This window comes from Equus asinus, chromosome 9, assembly GCF_041296235.1.
Source record: "Equus asinus isolate D_3611 breed Donkey chromosome 9, EquAss-T2T_v2, whole genome shotgun sequence".
In the NCBI taxonomy this organism is placed as follows: Eukaryota; Metazoa; Chordata; class Mammalia; order Perissodactyla; family Equidae; genus Equus; species Equus asinus.
This window is the reverse complement of record NC_091798.1, coordinates 48,439,012-48,464,132: the sequence shown is the minus strand read 5'-3', so window position 1 is coordinate 48,464,132 and position 25,121 is coordinate 48,439,012. Positions and strand designations below refer to the sequence as shown.

General features: G+C 35.4%; 1 protein-coding gene across 1 annotated transcript in view; it reads left to right on the top strand.

Moving 5' to 3' along the window:
• ADAMTS19 (ADAM metallopeptidase with thrombospondin type 1 motif 19) overlaps positions 1-25,121 on the top strand; it is a 237,160-nt gene that overhangs the window by 163,264 nt on the left and 48,775 nt on the right. Inside the window, exon 16 of the mRNA XM_044743732.2 lies at positions 3,997-4,077. Coding sequence (XP_044599667.2) covers positions 3,997-4,077 — 81 coding nt within the window. The remainder of the gene's footprint in view (positions 1-3,996; positions 4,078-25,121) is intronic.

The following is a 25,121-nucleotide window of genomic DNA, read 5'->3' as shown; positions in this document are numbered from 1 at the left end:
TTAGAAAATAAACTTAAGAGGAAGGTTTTGTTTGCTTTTCTTAGTACATTTATCATGTCTTTCATTGTAACTTGCCTAGCCAGGGGATAATTTTTTTAAAGGAATTTTTAAAAATAAATGTGTATTTGGCTAGTTATGGAACTTAGTTATCAATATACACTAAGAAGAAAATAGGCATAAATTGTGTTATTCTTAGTATAAGAGATGATGATACTCATCCTGTATAAGGAACACATGGTCTTTGCCACAGCAGTAGGAGAGTCATAGTGTTGTGTATTCTGTTTTATGAAATCGTAGCCGTAGGTCATAGCTGGAAGGACTGCATCAGACAAATCTAAGTTCAAAGTTTGCATCAGCTAATTACTGACAATGTAGTCTTGCAGGAGGTTTGTTTTTTTTCTGTACCTTTATTTTCTCATCTTTTAAATAGGAAATGTATTATCTACCTTAGATGTTATCATTATAGTTAAATGTAATAATTTATGTAAGTTACCTACAATAGTGACTAGCACATAGCAATTGTTCAAAATGTGGCATTTATCATTATTACTACCATGAAGATAATGATTGCTATTGGCATTTTAAGATGGCTTATTCAGAATGGGATCTCTGGTTTAAAGTAGGATGTTCCTGAGTACAAAGGAAGCTGTCTAACAAGAGGATCAAATATATAACGTTGACATTACAGGCTTTATTCCAACTTCTACGCTTGGAAATAGCCACTCTTATATTTACTTCTTAAAAGAACTTAATTCTCAATTGTGTTAAATGGCTTATTTATCAAAAAATATCTAGGCCCCTAGTCATTGGCTATCTCTCATCAAATGTCTTTGATTAATATTTTTCTCCTTCTCTTTCTTTTTTAAACTCAGTCTAACTCACCTGTCCTCCAAGATGTTACAATTGAATAATAGAGAATTTCTCTTGATATAACCATAAACTTGGATGTAACCATTGTCCTAATGTACAACATACCTCTGAGTTTACTGCTAAACTCTAACAGGAATGTACAGTTACTACCTCTACTTTTCTCTCTCTACTCTTCTTCTTCTCCTTCTTTTGTTTTGGGTGAGGAAGATTGGTCCTGAGCTAACATCTGTTGCCAGTCTTGCCACCACAGCATGACTTGATGAGTGGTGTGTAGGTCCACACCTGGAATCTGAACCCATGAACCCCAGGCCACTGAAGCAGCGCACACGAACTTTACCACTACGCCACTGGGCTGGCCCCTACTCTTGTTTTTTAACATCTATATCTTCTCCACATACTTTACTAAATTCATTTGCTCAGAGGTTAACAGTTACCTCTTGACCATGACATCCAGTGGACTCTCCTTTGTCATTTTTCTCTTTTCACACAGCTGACCAACAACTCTTGTTGAGATATTCTAATCCATAAGATCTCACTATAATAAAATAGCCAGGGGAGTGGCCCCATGGCCTAGTGGTTAAGTTTGGTGTGCTACGTACGCTTCAGCAGCCCAAGTTCACAGGTTTGGATCCTGGGTGTGGACCTGCACCACTCATCAGCCAGGCTATGGCAGCGACCCACATACAAAATAGAGGAAGATTGTCACAGATGTTAGCTCAGAGCAAATCTTCCTCAGCAATATAATAAAAATAAATAAATAAATAAAATAGATCTTCTCCTTCTCATGATTATTTATTCTCTGTATTCTTTCCTGATTTATTCTCAATCTCTCTCTTAAAAACTGTGACTGTCACCAACGTTGAGTCCTTGAGTTCTCTCTCAATTTTCTCCACTTACTCCCATCACTTAAATTACTGCCTCTGCAAAGACTCCTCACAAAGATACTTCCATAGCCTGGCCTTTCTATGGAGTTCCAGATGTTCTATAATTCTTACTGGATATTTTTACTAATGTGTTATACCATTTTGTTAAGTACAAATTGCAAAGCCGAGCTTACCACATTATTACCAATACTTGACTTCCATGTTCCTGTAAACAAGGGCCCCATTCTCACATAAGTACTAGCTAAGCATTGTTTTCAATGTTTATTTCCCGCACTTTCTCTTGGTTCTCATGTTCAGAATTTTATTTTCTTTGCCTTGCCCTCTGGATTTTCTACCTTAGCTGCTACTACCCCTGGATTTTTACATTAACTTCCCGGTTGTGTTAACCTCCTGGCACTATTATCCACAACTGTATCGCTGAGCATGCTGCATATTGCTGTCAGAGAAAGCCTCTCCAAACCAGTATCTAACTGCCAAGTTCCTTCCTACAGAAGGTTCAGTAGCTTTGAATTGATAAATTCAGTATCCTGGGCATGCGTTTAAACTTTTTTTAATAGAGCCATCTTCTTACATCTTCTCATTCTGTCAGAATTATTTCATTTATGCTACTAAAAATACTACTTACTCCCTTACTTTTCTTTAAATACAGTGAACTTATCCTTTTTCTGTGTATGTCCAAATCCCATCCATGCTTCAAAGACAGTTCATCTATTTTACTTCTTTGTGAAGCTGTCCTTGACTACATGAAATGTTCTATCCTCTGAATCATAGTGATTCTGGCTGATGCCAGTGTTTCTCAAACATGAGTAATGTATATAACCATTTAAAAGGAAAAAAAAAATCCTACTTAAGTGAGTTAAAAATAGCAGCAAACCTTTTGAATGGTGATGTGATCAGAGGAGGACAGTTTACAGAACGTTGGTTTATATTCTTCAGCCAGAAATTAATAATATCGTTTTGCATATGCTCTTTCTAGCATAATTTTTGAAGTTTTATTTAACTCATATTTAGACAAGGTATTTGTGCCTAGTCTTTCCAATTCGATTATAAGTTCATTGAGTGCTCAGACCTTCCCTTACTGCTATGTGCAAATAGACAGAAAGCATTTGTTTCTATTTTCATTGCTGCCTATTTTGTTCATGCAACAAAATGATAGGGCTTGTATGGTTTGGTGTTACTAAAAATGGTTACATTGAATAAGCAATGTTCACTAATGGAAATTATGATTCGAAAAAAACATGCCTCTAATTCCACCCACTTCCAGATGGGGGGTATTCTACCTTTGGTATACACCAAATAATTGTAAATGGTCTCAGGAATTTGAATCATTAATCAACAGGAGACAACTCAGGGATTAGCTATTGTGCCTTCTTAATAGTAGCTTTGAAATTAGACTTTTATCAGATATATGGAGCTACTCAGAAATACTAACAAGAATATTAAATATTATTTTAATATAATTTTAAAACATAACTATTCAGCCAAAAGTAGGCATTTACCCTCTCTATCACTATTCTGCACTAAATGAAGTCTTGATTTTGATTTTGACTTTTTCTGCACACTCCCTATTCTGTCCCACTTTATCTTATCATCTTATTACACTTCAAGAGTTACATCCCTCACCTCTGCTGAAAAACCTTTCCTAAGAAACACCTAATTGTGTCTTGCTTCTAGCTGTCTGACACCTGGGGTGACACTAGATTGCTTGGTGTGGCCTGATGCTTACTCGCTTACTCACTTACTCCAGCCGCAGTCTCAAACCCTCTGTTAATCTCCTGAGGGAGTGCTTGGTCTGCCTTGTCCTATACCCAGCTACTCCAGGACCCGGTTTCCCGCCAGCTGTGTTCTCTCCAGCTGCATTTCCTTCTTTCCCACACTTTCTGTCTTCAAGGTGTTCCACAAGCAGAATCTGACGTTATTTGCTCTGCTCCATATTTCACTGTTTCTAACTGGGCTATTCTATTCTGCTTTTTTTTTTTTTCTCTGACAATTCATAAGATATCATTGAGCTTTTTTACATAAAGATACAATGGCCTATTTGCCCTTGATAAACTCAATATCTTTCTGAGAAACTTCTCCGTTTGAAATTATGACAGCTTTTATACACTAAATGTTTTCTTTACATAGGTATTGAAATATAGCAAAAACCAAAACCAAAAGAAAGCAAAAGAGAGCAAATCAATTAAGAAAAGAGATCTTATGAAAACTCAAGATTTATTTCCTGTTTTGTTGACTCTTGCAGGTTATGTGGAAGTGCTGGTGATACCTGCTGGGGCAAGAAGAATCAAAGTTGTGGAGGAGAAGCCAGCACACAGCTATTTAGGTAACCTGTGCTACAGACACAGAGCCCATCCAAGTGCCAGCCCAGCTCCCTGCCCTGAGAGCTCTGTGATGACAAGGACATTAGTCTGTTTCTAGTTACGTGTTTGAATTTCCCAGGAAGCACCTCTTGTCATAGCAAGTCAGACTTTCTTTCCTTCTCTCCCAGGGACTTCCCAGGAGCAAAAGCAATCTACTTGTCTATATGTTTTGGGGGGTATATAAATTGCTTCCACATGTTAGTCCATGTTCAAATAAAAACAACACTTGGGGCCACCCCAGTGGCACAGTGGTTAAATTCACATGTTCTGCTTTGGTGGCCTGGGGTTCACAGGTTTGGATCCTGGGTGCAGACCTATGCATGGCTTGGCAAGCCATGCTGTGGCAGGCGTCCAACATACAAAAAGTAGAGGGAGGTGGGTGCAGATGTTAGCTCAGGGCCAGTCTTCCTCAGCAAAAAACAAAACAAAACAAGAAAAAACACTCATTGGAGGATTTGGGTATGTTTTATTTCATATATATGCATATATGTAAATATATTTTATATATATATTTATTTCATATATGCACACATACATGTACATATCTTCATATGTATTGCATGTGCAAATACATATGTGTATTTGTATATATACACACATATACAGTGTATATGTGTGTCTATATAATGTGTATGTGTGTATATAATGATTACTTTAGTATTAGGAAATCCTGTGGGAGTCTTAAAAAAAAATTTGTACAAAGTAAAAGGACTTGTTCTTTTAATGAGGAGTGATGCTCTCTTACCTCGCTTCAGGTACACTCACCTATGAAGAGAGTATTTTAAGTTTTTAAGTATTGCTTGTGGAATGAATTGTATCAGCAATTTTAATTAGGCCAATTAATGATTTTTAAATATGTGAAGGAAAATACTAAGTTGTCAAAATATATATTGCTTCCATATTAACATTTCAAACTAAGTCATGTGGAATGTTAGAATCATGGCATCCACCGTTCGAGGGATCAATGTGATTCTATCTAGCAAAAGACTAAAACTTCTCCCAGAATTTAAACGTGGTATTTATATTGTCTTAAAGAAAGCCTTCATTTCTTTAACAAAATAATGTCCTCATTATTCTTTCTCAAGTAAGAAATAATGTTCCAATAGGCAAACACCTTATACATGGAAAATAACCCTATATTACCTGATTGTTTCTACTCTGCAATGTTGAAAATAGTCTATACTCAGATTGAATTATTTTTCTCATTAGGAAAATAATTTTCTAGGAGTAGGAAAATTTGAGGCAAGGGGACAGTAAAAGAAATCCTTTGTCGTGTGATGCACTTGTTAGTTTGTTATTTCTAATATATGTTTTATCTGTTTTTACCTGCTATGGTTTTTAAATGCATTTTAAGTGCAAGTAAATCATCCCAGGGATCCAAATTCATACTGGAGCTCTAATACCCTGTTATTGGAGACCCTGTGCAAAATCTAGACAATTTCAGTGCATTCATTTAATTGCAGACAATTGGCTACTACACTTGGGAATATGTTTTCTTTTTTTCCAAGCTGGAAAGAAATATTGATGTCTGAAAGGGAATTTTCTCAAATAAGTCTACACTATACTATGCTGTTTAGTAACCTAACAAATGTGGCTAAATAAACGAGCCAGTTTTACAAATGGGACATTTGCATGCTGTCTCTAATTCCTTACTTTCCGTGCTTTTCAACCAATCCAGTCTTGTTTCTGTGTCCCCTCTACAGTAGCTACCTTTGTCAAGGTCAGCAGATGCCCTCCATGTTGACAAATCTGATGTTCACATGTGATTTGACCTATAAACAATATTCAAAACTGTTGACCTCTCCTCAGTTCTTTAAATACTTTCTTCTTTTGGCTTCTAAGACCTGAGGCTCCCTACCTTGTTGGAAGCCCCTTTCTGGTCTGTTTTGTTGGATTCTCAACTCCACATGGTTTCCAAATGTTCCCATACTGTGGGGCTCAAGCCTGGGCCCTTCTCTCTTCCCTGCTATCCTCTCTCCCTGGGGAATTGCATCTAGCCCCAATGCTTTTCTCGTTTATTTGATGTAAATTATCAAATGTCTCATATGCACCTCAGAAATAAGAAGTCTAAATCAAAAGCTTTTTTCCGTCCCATGCTGAAACCTCTTCCTCCTTTAGTTTTCTCTACTACAGTAAATGTCACTATTCTAGTGTCTTATGATGGCTGCAACAATTGCCACAAGCTTGGTGGTTTAAAACAACAGAAATGTATTGTCTCACAGTTCTGGAGGCCACAATCAGTTTCACTGGACCACAAATCAAGGTGTCTGCAAAGCCGTGCTCTCTCTGGAGAATCGAGGGGAGTGTTCGTTCCTTGCCTCTTCCAGCTTCTTGTGGCCATCAGCATTCTTTCGCTTGTGACCACATCTCTCCAACATCTGCCTTCCTAGTGTCATTACCGTCTCCTCTTCTTCTGTGTTCAAATCTCCCTCTTCCTACCTCATATGAGGATATGTGTGATTGCATTTCAGGCCCACTTGGATAATCCAGGATAATCTCTCCATCTCAAGATCTGTAATTTAATCATATCTGCAGTCATTTATTTACTTATTTATTTGTTTGCTATGTAAAATAGCATTCCTAAGTTCCAGGGATTCAAACACGGATATCTTTTTTTTCTTAATAACGCTTTTTTAAAAAAATTGTGGTAAAACACACATAACATGAAATTTACCATGTTAACTTTAAATGTGCAGTTCAGTGGCATTGAATACATTCACGTTGCTTTGCAACCACAACCACCACCATCTGTCTCCAGAACTCTTTTTGTGTGTGTGTGAGGAAGATTGTCACTGAGCTAACGTCTGTACCAGACTTCCTCTATTTTATGTGAGATGCTGCCACAGCCTGGCTTGATGAGTGGTGCTAGGTCTGCACCTTGGATCCGAACCTGCGAGCCCTGGGCTGCTGAAGTGGAGTGTGCTAACTTAACCACTAGGCCATGGGGCCGGCCCCCAGAACTGTTTTTATCCAACAAAACTGAAACTCTATCCCATTAAACAATAACGCCCCATTCCCCACTCCACCCTGTCCCCTGGTAACCACCATTATGCTTTATATCTGTATGAATTTGACCACTCTACAGACCTCACATATGTGGAATCATATAGTAATTGTCCTTTCTGTAACTGACTTATATCATTTAGAATAATGTCTTCAAGATTTGTCTATGCTATAGATTGTGTCAGAATTTCCTTCATTTTTAAGGCTGAATAATACTCCAGTGTGTGCATATACCACATTTTGCTTATCCATTCATCTATCCATGGATACTTGGGTTGCTTCCATGTTTTAACTATTGTGAATAATTCTGCTATCATCATGGGTATACAAATATCTCTTCAGGATCCTGCTTTTCATTCTTTTGCATATATATCCAGAAGTAGAATTGCTGGATCATATGGTAATTCTATTTTCAATATTTTGGGAAGCTGCCATACCATTTTCTGCAGTTGCCATACCATTTTCCATTTCCACCAACAGTGTGTGCAAGGCTTCCAGTTTCTCTATATCCTCACCAATGCTTGTTTTCTGTTATTTAGATAGTAGCCATCCTAATGGGTTTGAAGCAATAGCTTATTGTGGTCTTGATTTGCATTTCCCTGATGATTAGTGAAGTTGAGCATCTTTTCTTGTGCTTGTTGGCTTTTGGATATCTTCTTTGGAGAAATGTCTATTCAAGTCCTTTGCCCATTTTTGAATTACGTTTTTTTTTTGTTGATGTGTTTTAGGCATTCTCTATATATTCTGGGTATTAATCCCTAATCAGATACATGCTTTACAAATATTTTCTCCCATTCAGTGGGTTTTTACTCTGTTAATAGTGTCTTTTGATGCATAAAAGTTTTTACTTTTCACAAAGTTTAATTTGTCCATTTTTCTTTTATTTCCTGTGCCTTTGGTGCCGTATCCAAGAAATCATTGCCAAATTTAATGTGTCGAAGCTTTTGCTCTATGTTTTCTTCTAAGAATTTTATAGTTTTGGGTCTTACATTTAGATCTTTGGTCCATTTTGAGTTTATTTTTGTATATGGTGTTAGTTAAGAATCCAACTTCATTTTTCTGCAAGTGGATACTCATTTTTCCCAGCACCACTGGTTAAAAGACTGTCCTTTCTCTGTTGAATGATCTTGGCATCCTTGTCGAAAATCATTTGGACACATGTGTGAAGGTTTATTTCTGGGATCTCTATTCTATTCCATTGGTTTATGTGTCTGTTTTTATGCCAGTAGCACACTGTTTTGATTACTGTAGCTTTCTAGTAAGTTTTGAAATCAGAAAGTGTGAGTCTCCAGCTTTATTTCTCTTTTTCAAGATGATTTTGGCTATTCAGGGTCACTTAAGATTCCGTATTAATTTTAGATAGTTATTTTTTTTATTTCTGCAAAAAAGGTCATTGGGCTTTTGATAGAAATTGCATTCAATTTGTGGGACGCTTTGGATAATATTGACAACAATAAGTCTTATCCATGAACCTGACGTGTTTCCATATATTTATGTTTTCTTTAATTTCTTAAAGTAATGTCTTGCAGTTTTCATTGTATAAGTCTTTCACCTCCTTGGTTAAGTTAATTCCCAAGTATTTTATTCTTTTTGAGGCTATTATAAGCAGAATTGTTTTCTTAATTTCCTTTCCAGATTGTTTATTGTTAATGTATAGAAATGCAACTGCTTTTAGTATGTTGAATTTGTATCCTGCTAATTTGCTGAATTCATTTATTAGTTATAACAGGTTTTTTTGGTAGAATCTTTAGAGTTTTCTACATATACGATCATATCATCTGTGAACATAAATAATTTTACTTCTTCCTTTCTGATTTGGATGCCTTTTGTGCTCCTGAATTCGGTTTGCTAGTATTTTTGTCGAGGGTTTTTGCACCAATATTTTATAGGGGAAATTGGTCTGTAGTTTTCTTTTTTCATAGTGCCTTTGTCTAGCATTGGTATCAGGAAAGTACTGGCATCATAGAATGATTTAGGAAGGCTTCCCTCCACTCCACTTCTTTGGAAAAGTTAAGGATGGTGTTGGTTCTTCTTTAAATGTTTGGTACAATTTACCAGTGAAGCCCTAAGGTTCAGGGCTTTTATTTGTTGGGATATTTTTGATTACTGATTAAGTCTCTACTAGTTATAGGTATATCTAGGATTTCTATTTCTTTGTGATTCCGTCTTGGTAGATTTTGTGTTTCTAGGAATTAGTTCATTTCGTTTAGGTTATCCAGTTTGACAGCATACCATTGTTCATAGTGCTTTCTTAAAACCTTTTTATTTCTGTAGCATCAGTTGTAATGTCCCCACTTTCATTGTTGATTTTTCAGTTGTCTTTTTCTTTCTAAGTCAATATAGCCAAAGGTTTGTCAATTTCATTGCTCTTTGCAAAGAACCAACTTCTGGTTTGTTGATTTTCTTTGTTATCTTTCTATTCTCTATTTTATTTATCTTTGCTCTAATCTTTATTATTTCCATCTTTCTGGTAGCTTTGGGTTTACTCTGTTCTTTTTCTAGTTCCTTAAGTTGTAAACTTAGGTTGTTAATTTGAGGGCTTTCTTCTTTTTTAATGTGTTTATAGCTATAAATGTCCCTCATAGCACTGCTTTCACTGGGTCCTGTATGTTTAAGTATGTTGTGTTTTGGTTTCCATTTGTCTCAGGATATTTTCTAATTTCCCTTGTGATTTCCTCTTTGATCCATTGATTGATTGAGTGTGTTGTTTCATGTCCACAAACTTGTGAATTTTCCAGTTTTCCTTCTGTTATTGATTTCTAACTTCATCCCATTGAGGTCAGGAAAGATACTTTGTATGATATCTGTCTTTTAGGGCATGAATATCTTTTGGGGAGCCGTTATACTTCCTACCACAGTCACCAATTTCTATCTGGTAGTTTATACCAAAACTAAGAGCTGTCCTTAATAACTCTCTTTACCAATCTAATACAATACATCAGCAAGCCCTGTCAGTTATTCACGTCTATCACTTTCTCTCCTTATCCACTGTGACCCCTAACCAAGCCACTCCCTGTTATATTGACCTGCTTTATTTCCTTTTAGTGTTTATCACTGTCTGAATGTTCTTGTTTTGTTTACATGAATGCTTTTATATTGTCTATCTCTATCGTTAATTCTTGAAGGCAGGGATCATTTTGCTCAGAGCTATACCTACTGTAACTAAAACAGAGTCAGGCACACAGGAGATAGACACTTTTTGAGTGAATTTTAATTAAGAAAAGATAGTTCACATTTGTATAGTGATTATTATGGGCCAGTGCATTAAATATATTTGTTAAATAAATCCTCATAAGAACTCTTATGAAGTAGGTACCACTAATTTCCCAATTTTTTTTTAAAGATTTTACTTTTCCTTTTTCTCCCAAAGCCCCCTGGCTTGTTGTGTGTTTTTAGTTATGGGTCCTTCTAGTTGTGGCATGTGGGATGCCGCCTCAGTGTGGCCTGATGAGCAGTGCCATGTCCTCGCCAGGATTCAAACCAGTGAAACCCTGGGCCGCCACAGCAGAGTACGCGAACTTAACCACTTGGCCATGGGGCCGGCCCCCTAATTTCCCAATTTTTAAAATCAGAGAATAGAGGAACAGGGAGTTTAAGTTTCTGTGCCAAGGTCACACATCTAAAAAGCTATGATCCTGGGGGCCGGCCTGGTTGCATAGTGGTTAAGTTCACATAATCTGCTTTGGTGGCCCAGGGTTTGCAGATTTGGATTCAGGGGTGCAGGTTTGGATTCTGGCACTGTTCATCAAGCCATGCTTTGGCAGCATCCCACGTAGAATAGAGGAAGACTGACACAGATGTTAGCTCAGGGACAATCTTCCTCAAGCAAAAAGAGGAAGATTGGCAACAGATGTTAGCTCAGGGCCAATCTTCCTCACAAAAAATTAATTAATTAATTAATTAATTAAAAAATAAAAAGCTGTGATCCTGGATTTAAACCAGAGTAGTATGGCCATAGTATCTGATTCCTACTGTATCTTTTTTACTTTTCTTTTGTGATCATTGCCTTCTATGCAACACTTGTGTTTTTAAAGTACATGTCATATATGAATAAACTTGCCTTGAACTTCCCCCAAATTCCTTCTTCTTCCCCTTTTCTTAACTGACATGATCAACTTTCGTATAGAATTAACTCAGGGGAATACGAATCATGAAATGACTGTTTTCTTCTGCAATCATTACTTCCAAATCTGTCAGATTCCATCTTCTTTCCCTGATGCAGGTCTCTAAATGTAAATCTCCGATCACTTTTTGTTGTTAAAACACCATTCAGTTTAAAATGGGAATCACACATCTGTGTTAAGCATCTTCCCTTATTGTTGTCAGCATTCCTGGTGCTTAACGTTAGGCCTAAGTTACTTTATAAGTAAATAGCATCAGTGCTCCTAAAAATCCCAAATACTACTCTGGAGATTAAATCAGTGTTGAAAATACTAATATGTTATGTTTATTCAAGAACCCACTAAATTTACTTACTTGCTTAACTGAAGAAAAAGAAATTATCCTGATGAATTACTGGAAGTGTGCAAGAATGAAGACAAAGAGACCAGTTGCATAATCCAATCGAGAGAATAGGAATGAGCAAAGCCCCATGGCTTCCAGAGACATTGAACAAGTTGAACTGATAAAACTTGTTGAAAAATCAATGTGAGTATTGATAGAAGATGCAGATTCAAGGATGACTTCTGGGTTTCTGGCTTAAACAACTGGACGAATAACGGCATTTACTGAGATAGGGCACGTGGATAAGGGGCAAATTTGGAAAAAAAAGGAATGACACAGTATTAAAATCCTAGATTTCAAGCCTATGATATGTATTCTCTGCCTAAAGAATGGCAGAGAATACAGATCGTAAATCACATTTCCTAAAGGCTCCTTCGGGCATTGGAAAGAAGTGATTGAAAATCTTCCTCTGAAATAGATTAAGCAAAAAGAAAGGAAAATAAATCATTTCCTGGCAAACTGATCATTCTTTAAGAAATTAACTTGTGTACATCAAACTATATATTATCTCATGGGAGACATTAAATTCTCTCTCAATACAATTATTCTTTTTCATTACTCTATCTTTGAGTTGTAATCCCATATGCAGTTATTATCTGCTTTTCTGAAGATTTTGGCTTTATTATTTTGCTAATTTATCAACAAGTCTGAAAAGAAGAGTGGTTCACATAGACCGTATGTTACATCTTTGCAAAAATCATTGTAGCTTATAATTTTTAAAAATCTAGGGGCCGGCCCTGTGGCCCAGTGGTTAAGTTCACGTGCTCCGCTACGGCGGCCCAGGGTTTCACTGGTTCGGATCCTGAGCACGGACATGGCACTGCTCGTCAGGCCACGCTGAGGCAGCGTCCCACATGCCACAACTAGAAGGACCCACAACTGAAATATACAACTATGTACGGGGGGGATTTGGGGAGAAAAAGCAGAAAGAAAAAAAAAAGATTGGCAGCAGTTGTTAGCTCAGGTGCCAAGCTTTGGGGGGAAAAGAAAAACAACTCATGGATCTTTAAAAAACAAAATCTGAAAAAGGTCACATGAGTCAGCTTACTTTCCCTGCAGTTTTGCTTGCAACCCACTACAGAAAAACTTCTCACTAAAAACACAATTTAAAATGTTAAGCAAAATACAAAAGGAGAAAAAAAGAACTCCTTTTAAATTTACCTCTGACCTGGAAAGAAATTAAAGAACCCTCAGGTGCCAAAAACAAAGTGAGAACAAGGAGCCAGAGTATGATTAGGCTGACTGCAGCCCCACTTATGCTTAGTCCTGTTGACCAGTGTAGACTTGAGAGCCAAGGAGTCCTGTAGACAGAAAACAAAGGCTAATAAGGCCTTTGCGAAGTGGGGACTCTCATGGGACACCCCCGCATAAAGCAGGACCCCAAAGGACTGTAAGCTCAGTGTGAAGGAGAGAAACACATTTGCACCATAAGAGGAAAAAGAAAGGAAATGTGTCTCTGATAACTTTGGTACTAGGTGGAGGTAGGAAATCAACTTCCCTAAGAATTTGTAACCCAGAGCAAGTGCTCACATGAATTTGAAGCACCAGTGCCCTAACTATGAAGTCCAAAACTGTCAGATATTTATTTTAATGAGGTCACCAAGGTGGTTGGCATGTGCAAATCAAACCCTTTTGTGAGTAATGCACCTTCACCAAGGTTCAAAGGAATTCTATGAACTTCAACTATAATTTTATAAAGAAGTTCAGAGAACATATAAGGAAATAGAGGCTATGAGCAAAACACAGTAAAAGTAAGGGAGAACATCAGACATATAAGCTATCATTTACAGAAAATGTAAAAATATTATGGATAATATGTTTAAATACATAAAAGAAGGATCTAAAAATAAGAATAAATAAAAATTGACCACATATTTAAAGAACCAAATATAATTTTTAAAATGAAATTTAAAAACTCAATCAAAAACAAGATAGGAGAAAAATGACAGAAATATACAGCAAGCAGGAAAAAAGAAAGCACAAAATAAGATGATATAAATGAATCAAAACATACAAGCAATCTTAATAAACATTTAAAAACTAAAATCTCTATTTGAAAGACAAAAATTATCAGACTGGATTTTAAAAATGTCAGGTATATGGGAATCATAAGAGACATATATAAAACATAAGATTCACAAAAACTGAAAATCAAAGAATGGAAAATTAAACCAGAAAAATACAAAACAAAGGGCAGGGTTTAGCGGTTAAGTTCTCGAGCTCCACTTCAGCAGTCTGGGGTTCACAGGTTCTGATGCCAGGTGTTGACCTACACGCCACTAATCAAGCCATGCTGTGGTGGCATCCAACATACAAAATAGAGGAAGATTGGCCACAGATATTAGCTCAGGGCCAATCTTCCTCACCAAAAAAGTAAAGTACAAACCAACAGAATACTAATATACCCATAGTAATGTATGTCAGAACTCACTTTAAAGAAATATGTATTGCTTGAAATTAAAAAGTCACAAAATAATTATAAAAGAATTCAGTTTATCAGAAAGATATTGTAATTTTACAATTATATGAACCCAGGAATGTAGCTTCAAAATTTTAAAGCAAAAATTGACAAATTGACAAATTCATCATCCTAGTGAAACTAAACGCACAAATATGGAGTGAACTGATTTCCAACCAAAGTTTTGAGATAATGCAGAGGGAAAAGGTACTCTTTTAAACAAATAATGCTGGAATAACTGGATATTTATATGAGGAAAAAATATTGAAACTTGGCCTGTACCTCAAATCATACACAAAAAATTAACTCAAAAAATTAACTAAACAAAAATGCCAAAACTCTAAAACTTCTAGCAAAAAACGTGAGAGAAACAGATTCATGACATTGTGGTAAGCAAGGATTTCTTTACCATGGATGGGCAAATATACCAACCCATCCACCCCAAAATGAATATATTTAAAAGACACCATTAAGAAAATAAAAAGGCAAGCCGTAGTGTCAGAGAAAATATTTCTAATAAACTTATCTTGAAAAGAACTTGTATCTAGAATATATAAAAGTGTAATTTTCCTGAATATTTAATAAATACAAATAAATATTCTTAACCAATGGATTAGTTTTAAAGGAAGAAATAAAATGTAGATATTTATATTTATTATCTACCTTGAGAAAAATGACATTTTTAAGCACATTCGAAGAACCTTGCCACCCTCCTGTTCTATTTTATAGTAAATTTTGTGAAAGACTGTACTATTTTTCCTTAAGTGTTTGAACTTTGGTATTTTCTTCATGAGGTTTTTAAATCCCAACCTAATTTCTTTAATATATGTGTGTGTGTATGTATACATATAAATATGACTATTCAGATGTTCTTTTCTTCTTGTGTCACATTTGGTCATTGGTGTCTTCAAAGAATTTATGGATTTCACTTACTTTATCAAATGTATTGTCTTGAAGTTGTTTATAATATTTCCTTATTACACTACAATATCTGTAAGCACTGTAGCAGAATTCCTTCTCTCATTTCTGATATTTCTGATTTCTTTCTCTTTTCTTAATCAGTCAAACTAGAGTTTTATCATTTCTGATCTTTTAGAATAACCAACTTTTTTTTTTTTAAGGAAGATTGGCCCTCAGCTAACTTTTGTTGTCAATCTTCCTCTTTTTTTTATTTTCTCCCCAAAGCTGCAGTAACATAGTTGTATATCCTAGTTGCGGGTCATTCTAGTTCTTCTATGTGAGATGCCACCACAGCATGGCTTGATGAGCAGTGTATAGCTCTGTGCCCAGGATCTGAACTGGCAGATCCTGGGCTGCTGAAGAGGAGCACACGAACTTAACCACTTGACCACCAGGCCAGCCCCTATGATACCCAACTTTTGATGTCACTGATTGCCTCTATTGTTAATCTACTTTCTATTTAATTGACTTCTGCTCTTTATTATTTTCTTCCTCTTATTTTAGGTTTAAATTGCTCTTTTTTATACCATTTTAAGGTCAAAATGTAGATAATTGATTATAGGCCTTTCTTCTTTTCTAATATAACAATTTATCCATTTAGGCCATGCTTTAGCTGCATTCTACAATTTTTATATGTTTTATATTTTGTTCAAAATATTTTCGAATTACCATTTTGATTTCTACTTTGACCTATGGCTTATTTATAAATTTACTGTTTAATTTTCAAATATTTGTAGATTTTTAATAGATATTTTCTTGTTGATTTCTAGTTTAAATATGTGGGTAACAAATTATACTGAGTGTGATTTCAATTGAGACCTGTTCCATGGCAGCCTATGTTGATTAATGTTCCATTTATACTTGAAAAAATTTATATTCTGCAATTGCCGGCTCTTCTTTAAATATCAGTTAGCTCCATTTGGTTCAAGTCTTCTATAGTCTTATTGATTTTCTTCTTGCTTTATCAATTAAGGAAAGAGAAGTATTGAAATCTCCAGCTAAAATTCTGAACTTTTATCTACCTCTTCTCAATTATGTCAGTTTTTGCTTCATGCATTTGATACTCCATTATACAGATAGGATTGTATGGAGTCCTTAATAAATTTTAAATGTCATTTAAAATTTTACAAGGTAATTTAAATTTAAGTGATATTTTTAAAAACTCTCTTTTTGTCTCTGGGAATATTCCTTGCCCTGAAGTCCATGCTATCGGATATTAATATAGCCAATACATTTTTTTTTAAGATTTTATTTTTTCTCCCCAAAGCCCCCCAGTACATAGTTGTATATTCTAGTTGTGAGTCCTTCTAGTTGTGGCATGTGGGATGCCACCTCAGCTTGGCTTGATGAGCGGTGCCATGTCCACACCCAGGATCTACATATGATTTAAGCACCAAAATACATTGTAATCATTTTTACTTTATAGTCAATTATATTATAAATAATTTATTAATGAAAAAATGTTTATATATTTTCATACATTTGCCAGTACCAACATTCTTCAAACCTTCACATAGACTCCTGTTTCCATCTGGAGCCAGGTTCTTTCAGCTTTAAGAATATCCTTTAATATTTCTTGTAGGGCAAGTCTGCTGGCAGCAAAATTTCTCAAATTTTGTTTGTCTCATGGTATATTTATTTTGCCTTCATATCTGAAGGATACTGTCACTGGTTTAGAATTCTATATTTTGTTTTGTTTTGTTTTTTCACTTTAAAGATAATGTTTATTGTCTTCTGACTTGCATTAGTTCTAATGGTATATCCGGGGAATTCTTAAATCTTTATTCCCTTGTATATAATGTGCCTTTTTCCTCTCTAGCCACTTTTAAGGTTGTTCTCCCCATCATTGGGTTCCAGCAGTTTGATTGTGATGTTCTTTAATATGGCTTTCTTTGTGCTTATCCTGCTTTGGTTCCATTGTATTTTTTAGATCCTGTATGTTTATGGTTTTTATTAAATTTGGAAAAATTTTGAGCATTATCTCTTCAAATAATTTCTGCCACTTTTCTAGACTTCCAGTTAATTCTTTGTTCAGGTATTTCTCATGGGTCACTGATGCTCTGTTCACTTTTTTCAGCCTTTTTTTTCTCTCTGCATTCCAGTCTACTAGCTTATCTTCAAGTTCACTGACTTATTTTGCAATGTCTAATAGTGCTTTTAAGCCCATACAGTGATTTATTGTTTCATCTCTTATATTTTTCTATTCTGAGAAATTTTATTTGCTTATTTTTATTGTTTTTATTATTCTCTTGAATATCACAGATTTTTCTTTAACTTCTTGTGCTTACTGGACATACTTATAATAGCTGGGTTTTTTTGTTTGTTTGTTTTATTTTAAGATTGGCACCTGAGCTAAAATCTGTTGCCAATCTTCGTTTTTTTTGCTTCTCCCCAAAGCCCCCCAGCATGTAGTTGTATATTCTAGTTGTAGGTCCTTCTGGTTGTGCTGTGTGGGATGCCCACCTCTTCATGGCTTGATGAGTTGTGGTGCTCTGTCCGCACCCAGGATCTGAATTGGCAAAACCCCAGCTGCCAACGCAGAGCACATGAAACCAATCACTCAGCCATGAGGCCAGCCCCTATAATAGCTGTTTTAAAAGTCTTGGTCTGGTAGTTCTGTTATCTCTAGTATTTTGGGGTCTCGTTTTATTGACTGATTTTTCTCCTGATTATGGGTCACATTTTCTTTACATATCTTGACTTCTTTACTTGACTTGACACATGACTTCTTTACATATGTAGTAATTTTTGATTGGATGCTGGACACTATTAATGAGCCAGCACTGAATGGCTGGATTTTGTTGTTCTTTATTATTGAGTGTTGACTTTCATTTTGTTAGACAGCTAATTTCCTTGCAGATCAGCTGGACTTCCTGATGTTTTTGTAAAGCTTTGTTAGAGTGAGTCTAGAAATAGGCTTCCCCTGTTTCTAATAGGCAACCTTTCTAGGTTCTCCACTGAAGTCTATGTATGTTCAATAAGATCTCTCTACTCTGATTGCATACAATTCGTTTATCTTCCAACCCTACATGAACTCCAGGAGTTGTACAGTTTGCAGCTCCTAGGTAGGTATTCTTTTCTCAGCCTTGAGGAATCTCACCCCACTTCTTTGCAGCTTAGTATTTAGCCACAGGCTCAAAAGCATAGCTTTCCAGATTTTGGAGTTTGTCTCTGCGTAGCTCCTTCTTCTCCAATACTCTATACAACATATTCCAGCTGACTTAGCCAATTTGAACTCCATTGTCTGTCCTCATCTCACTGAAGCCCTCATCATCTGTGTTCTGCTTGAGTTCCCCTTCCTGTAGTGGGGTCTGGTAAATATCTTCAGGCAGAAAGTCAAGCAATTTTAGAGATCACATTTGTTCTCCTTCTCTTAGGGATCACAGTTCTCTGTTGTCACTTGTCCAATGTCTGAGAACAATTGTTTCATACATTGCGTAGTTTTCTAGTTGTTACAGTGGGAGAGACAGTGCAGTTCCAGTTATTCAGGTATGGCCAGAAACAGGTTTTCTAAACACATTTTTAAAACTAATGAATTAAAAACAAAAACCAAGAAACATCACACACCCAGAGTACTGATTCTTTATGTGAAATAAGCTTATAAATAGTGTGGGTTTTCAGGTACATGCGTGTACCATTTTCTGGGGAATGCTGAATTCCAGAAATACCAATTGAGTCTGAACATTGTACTATAACTACTCCCAGAAATTTTTTAGGCATTTTTATTAGAGATTTTTGGGAAATATTCCTTTCTAATTGTGCCCTAAATATATGTTGGAATACACACATACACACACACAAAATGAAATCATACTGATTACAGTATAAATCCAAGCCAAAAGGATTTCTCATAATATTTAATAGACTTTAGAAAAATACAAGGAAATGCTTTACCTTTCAAGCAAAATCCTTATTTGTTTAGTCAATTTAGCATTATCTGAAGTATAGCCTCTGTGGATGTTAATAGCTATTTGCAAAGTGTTGAGAGTTTACTGTCAACATATTTCCCCTTAAAGTTTAAGATTCAAGGTAAAAATTAATATTCATATTTTCCATAAATCTGAAAATATATATGCCTAATATTTTATCTAAAACATGATATTTTATATGCAGTACATGATGAAGATTTTTTTGGTAGAAATTAAGATTGATGAGGTAAAATTTTAATAATTTTATTAATACATTGCTTGTAATAATGGAAATATAAGCACCAGAAAATCTCTCAGTGGACCAGAAAGACTTAACAAATAATTAATAATTTACTAATTAATTTAAATGAAAAATACAACTGACTAATAAGCAAATGAAAAATATCTTTAACCTTAATAACAATAAAACGAGATTTTTTAAAAATCTAGATTTTTCAAAATTTAACTCCTGGTATTTCTCTTCAACCATTTCTTTTGCTAGCTCTCCCATCTCATTATTTGCCATCATAATTCACTTATTTTCTCATCCCTGAAACCTAGCATCGTACCTGACACTTTTACCCACAGCAACAAAATCATCATCATATTTTATCAATTTCTCTCCTAAATTCCTCTTGATATTTTTCTCCCTTACTTTAATCCAAGCCACCATTACTTTCAGTTGGGCTGCTATGTTGATGTTTTGTCCTGACCTCTCTATCTAAATTTGGCCTACATCACTCTATTTTCTTCTTAATATTTTTCAAAAGCTTTTCTAGCTTTATAATTTTTCTTAGAAAAAACCCTCAAAATATTAACAAGGTCTATAACATCTGGCTATTCCTTACTTCTCCAGCCTCATCTCTTCATGATCTAGTTTAGTGCATTTGTTGTCATGCATACTTGCATCCCGATTCTCACCAAGCTGCATTGAGCTTTAAGACCTTTCCATTGATGGTTCCCTCATTCTTGTTTTGTGTTTAGAGTATTTATTTATTTATTTATTTTTATTGCAGTAACACTGGTTTGTAACATTATATAAGTTTCAGGTGTACATCATTATATTTCGATTCCTGTGTAAATTACATCATATTCACCACCCAAAGACTAATTACAATCCGTCACCAGACACATGTGCCTAATAACCCCTTTTGCCCTCCTCCCTCCCACCTTCCCCTGTGGTAACCAGCAATCCAATCTCTGTCTCAATCTGATTGTTTGTTGTTGTTTTTATCGTCTACTTATGAGTGAGATCATACAGTATTTGACTTTCTCCCTCTGACATATTTCGCATAGTATAAAATACCCTCAAAGTCCACATCCATGTTGTTACAAATGGCTGGATTTCATCATTTATGGCTGAGTAGTATTCCATTGTATATATTACCACATCTTCCTTATCTATTTGTCCCTTGATGGGCACCTAGGTTGCTTCCAAGTCTTAGCTATTGTGATTAATGCTGCAGTGAACATATATGTGCATGTATCTTTATGCATTCATGTGCTCCTGTTCTTTGGATAAATACCCAGGAGTGGAATAATTGGATTGTATGGTAGTTTTACTCTTAATTTTTTGAGGAATCTCCATACTGTTTTCCATAGTGGCTTCACCAGTTTGCACTCCCACCAGCAGTGTATGACAGTTCCCTCCTCTCCACATCCTCGCCAACATTTGTTGTTTCCTGTCTTGTTAATTATAGCCCTTCTAATGAGGGTGAGGTGATATCTCATTGTAGTTTTGATCAGCATTTCCCTGGTAGTTAATGATGTTGAACATCCTTTCATGTACCTGTTAGCCATCCATATATGTTCTTTGGAGAAATGTCTGTTCAGATCTTTTACCCATTTTTTAATTGGGTTGTTAGTTTTTTCATTATTGAGATGTATGGCTTTATGTATTTTGGATATTAACCTCTTATCAGATATATATGGTTTGCAAATATCTTCTCCCAATTTTTAGATCGTTCTTTCATTTTGTTGATGATTTTCCTTTGCTGTGCAGAAGCTTTTTAGTTAGATGTAGTCTCTTAGTTGGTTTATTTTTTCTGTTGTTTCCCTTGCTCTGTCAGACATGGTACTTTAAAATATGCTGCTAAGGCTGATGTCGAAGAGCGTACTGCCTCTGTTTTCTGCTAAAAGTTTGGTGGTTTCTGGTCTTACATTCAACTTTTTAATCCATTTTGAGTTAATTTTTGTGTATGGTGTAAGGTAATGGTCTACTTTAATTCTTTTGCATGCAGCTGTCCAGTTTTCCCTGCACCATTTATTGAAGAGACTTTCCTTTCTCCATTGTATGTTCTTGGCTCCTTTGTTGAAAATTAGCTGTCCATAGATGTGTGGATTTATTTCTGGGCTCTCAACTGTTCCATTGATCCAGGTGTCTGTTTTTGTGCCAGTACCATGCTGTTTTGCCACTGTAGCTTTGGATTATATTTTGAAATCAGGGAGTGTGATACCTCCAGCTTTCTTCTTTGTTCTTTTTTCTCAGGGTTCCCTTGGCTATTCGGAGTCTTTTGTCATTCTGTATAAATTTTAGGATTCTTTGTTCTATTTCTGTGAAAAATGTTGTTGAAACTTCCATAGGGATTGCATTGAATCTGTTGATTGCTTTAGGAAGTAGGAACATTTTAACTATGTTAATTCCTCCAATCCAAGAGCACAGAATATCTTTCCATTTCTTTGTGTCTTCAATTTCTTCCAATAAAGTTGTGTAGTTTTCAGTGTACAGATCTTTCACCTCTTTGGTTAAGTTTATTCCTAGGTATTTTATTCTTTTTGTTGCAATTCTAAATAGGATTGTATCCTAAATTTCTCTTTTTGCTACTTTGTTAGTGTAGAGAAACACAACTGAATTTTGTTATTGATTTTGTGTCCTGCAACTTGACTATATTTATTTATTATTTCTAAATGCTTTTTGGTGCATTCTTTAGGATTTTCTACATACAAAATCATGTCATCTGCAAATACTGACAGTTTCACTTCTTCTTTCCAATTTGGATCTCTTTTATTTCTTTTTCTTGACAGATGGCTCTGGCTAGGACTTCCAATACTATGTTAAATAAGAGGAGTGGAGTGGGCATCCTTGTCTGGTTCCTGTTCTTGCAGGGATAGTTGTCTATTTTTCTCTATTCAGAATGATATTAGCTGAAGGTTTCTCATAGATGGCCTTTATTATGTTGAGGTACTTTCCTTGTATATCTATTTTATTCAGAGTTTTTATCATAAGTGGATACTGTATTTTTTCAAATGCTTTCTCTACATCTATTGAGATGATCATGTGATTTTTATTCTTCATTTTGTTAATGTGATGTATCATGTTGATTGATTTGCAGATGTTGAACCATGCTTGCATCCCTGGAATAAATCCCACTTGATCATGGTTTATAATCTTTTTAAGGTATTGTTGTATTCGACTTGCTAGTATTTTGTTGAGGATTTTTACGTCGATGTTCTTCAGTGATGTTGACCTGTAATTTTTTTTTGTGTTGCCCTTGTCTGGTTTTGGTATCAGGGTAATGTTGGCTTTGTGGAATGAGTTAGAAAGCTTCCCCTCCTCTTCAATTTTTCAGAAGAGTGTGAGAAGGATACATATTAATTCTTCTTTGAGTGATTGGTAGAATTCACCAGGGAAGCTGCCTGGTCCTGGACTTTGGGGAGATTTTTGTTTTTGTTTTTGTTTTTATGGACCTTACTTCTTCTTTTTCTTTTTTAGGAAAATTCGCCCTCAGCTAAAATCTGTTGCCAATATTCATCTTCATTTTTTTTTTCCTCCACAAAGCCCTAGTACATAGTTGAATATCTTATTTGTAGATCATTCTGGTTCTTCTATGTGGGATGCCTCCACTGTGTGGCTTGATGAGTGGTGCATAGATCCACGCCCAGGATCTGACCCAGCAAACCCCAGGCCGCTGAACTGGGGCATGCGAACTTAACTACTCAGCCACAGGACTGCCCCTTTTGGTAGGTTTTTGATTACTGCTGTGATCTCCTTACTAGTGATTGGTCTATTCAAATTCTCTGTTTATTCTTGACTCAGTTTTAGAAAGTTGTGTAATTCTAAGAATTTATCCTTTTCTTCTAGATTATCTGATTTGTTGGTGTATAGCTTTTTGTAGTATTCTCTTATAATCTTTTGTGTTTCTGAGATGTCCATTGTAATTTCTCCTCTTTCATTTCTGATTTTGTTTATTTGAGACTTCTCTCTTTTTTTCTTAGTGAGTCTAGCTAAAGGTTTGTCAATTTTGTTTATCGTTTCAAAGAAACAGCTCTTAGTTTCATTGATTTTTTCCACTTTTTTTGTTTCTATTTCATTTATTTCTCCTCTGATTTTTATTATTTCCTTGTATCTACTGATTTTGGGCTTTGTTTTTTCTTTTTCCAGTTCTTTCAGGTGCACTGTTAGATTGTTTATCTGACATTTTTCTTGTTTGTTGATTTTCTTCCTGTCAGTGATTTCTAGTTTCATATTTTTGTGGTCAGAAAAGATACTTGGTAATATTTTGATCTTCTTAAATTTATTGACACTTATTTTGTGGCCTAATATGTGATCAGTCCTGGAGAATGTTCCATGTGCATTTGAAAAGAATGTGTATTCTGTGGTTTTGTGATGGAATGTTCTGTACATATCTACTAAATCCATCTGGTCTAATGTGTCATTTAAGGCCAATGTTTCCTTGTTGGTATTCTGTTTGGATGATATATCCATTGGTATAAGTGGTGTGTTAAAGTCCCCTACTATTATTTTGTTACCATCTATTTCTCCTTTTATGTCTCTTAATAATTGCTGTATATATTTAGGTGCTCCTATGTTGGGTGCATAGATATTGACAAGTGTTATAGCCTCTTGTTGTATCATTCCCTTTATCATTATGTAGTGCCCGTCTTTCTCTGTTGTTACAGTTTTTTTTTGTCTATTTTTTCTGCTATAAGTATTCCTACCCCTGCTTTCTCTTCATTGCCAGTTGTATTGAGTATCACTTTCCGTCTTTCAGTTTGTGAGTCTCTTTAGGTCTGAAATGTGTCTTGTATATAGTATATATATGGGTCTTGTTTTTTTATCCAATCAGCCACCCTGTGTCTTTTGATTGGAGCATTTAGTCCGTTGACATTTAAAGTACTATTGATAAGTATGTACTTATTGCCATTTTGTTACTTCTTTTCTTGGTGTTTTAGTAGTTCTTCTCTGTTCCTTTCTTCTTCTCTTGTTCTCTTCCCTTGTGCTTGAAGGATTTCTTTAGTATTGTGTTTGAGTTCCTCTTAATTTTTTGTGTATTTATTATAGGTTTCTGGTTTGTGATTACCATGAGGTTCATATATAATAATCTATTTATATAGCAATCTATATTAAGTTGCTGGTCTCTTTAGTTTGATCTCTTTCTAAAAGCTCTACTCTTTTACTCCCCTCCTCCCACATTTTATGTTTTTGATATCACATCTAACCTCTTCTTTTGTGTGTATGTATCCATTACCCTCTTATCATGGAAATAGATAATTTTGGTTCTTTCATCTTTTGACCTTCATATTATCTCCATACGTGGTTGATCTGCTACCTTTACTGTACTTTTGTCTTTACCAGTGATTTTATTGCCTTTTTGGGTTTGTTTGTTTTGTTTTGTTTTTTTGATAATTTTCTTATTCCTATTTCTGGCCTTCTCTTTCCCACTTAAATAAGTCCCTTTAACATTTCTTGTAAAACTAGTTTCTTGGTGATAAACTCCTTTAATTTTTGCTTGTCTGGGAAACTCTTTATGTCCCCTGCCATTCTGAATGATAACCTTGCTGAGTTGAGTATTCTTGGCTGTAGGTTTTTCCCATTCAGCACTTTAAATATATTGTGCCACACCCTTCTAGCCTGTAAGGTTTCTGTTGAGAAGTCTGCTGATAGCCTTATGGGATTTCCTTTGTATGTAACTTGTTGCCTTTCTCTTGTGGCTTTTAGGATTCTCTCTTTATCTTTAATTCTTGACAGTTTAATTATAATGTGTCTTGGTGTGAGCCTCTTTCAGTTTATTTTGTTTGGTGCTCTCTGCTTCCTGTACCTGGATGTCTGTTTCCTTTCTTAGATTAGGAAAGTTTTCAGCTATTATTTCTTATGGATTCTCTGCCCTTTGTCTCTCTCTTCTCCTTCTGAGATGCCTGTAATATGGATGTCAGTGCACTTGATGTTGTCCCAGAG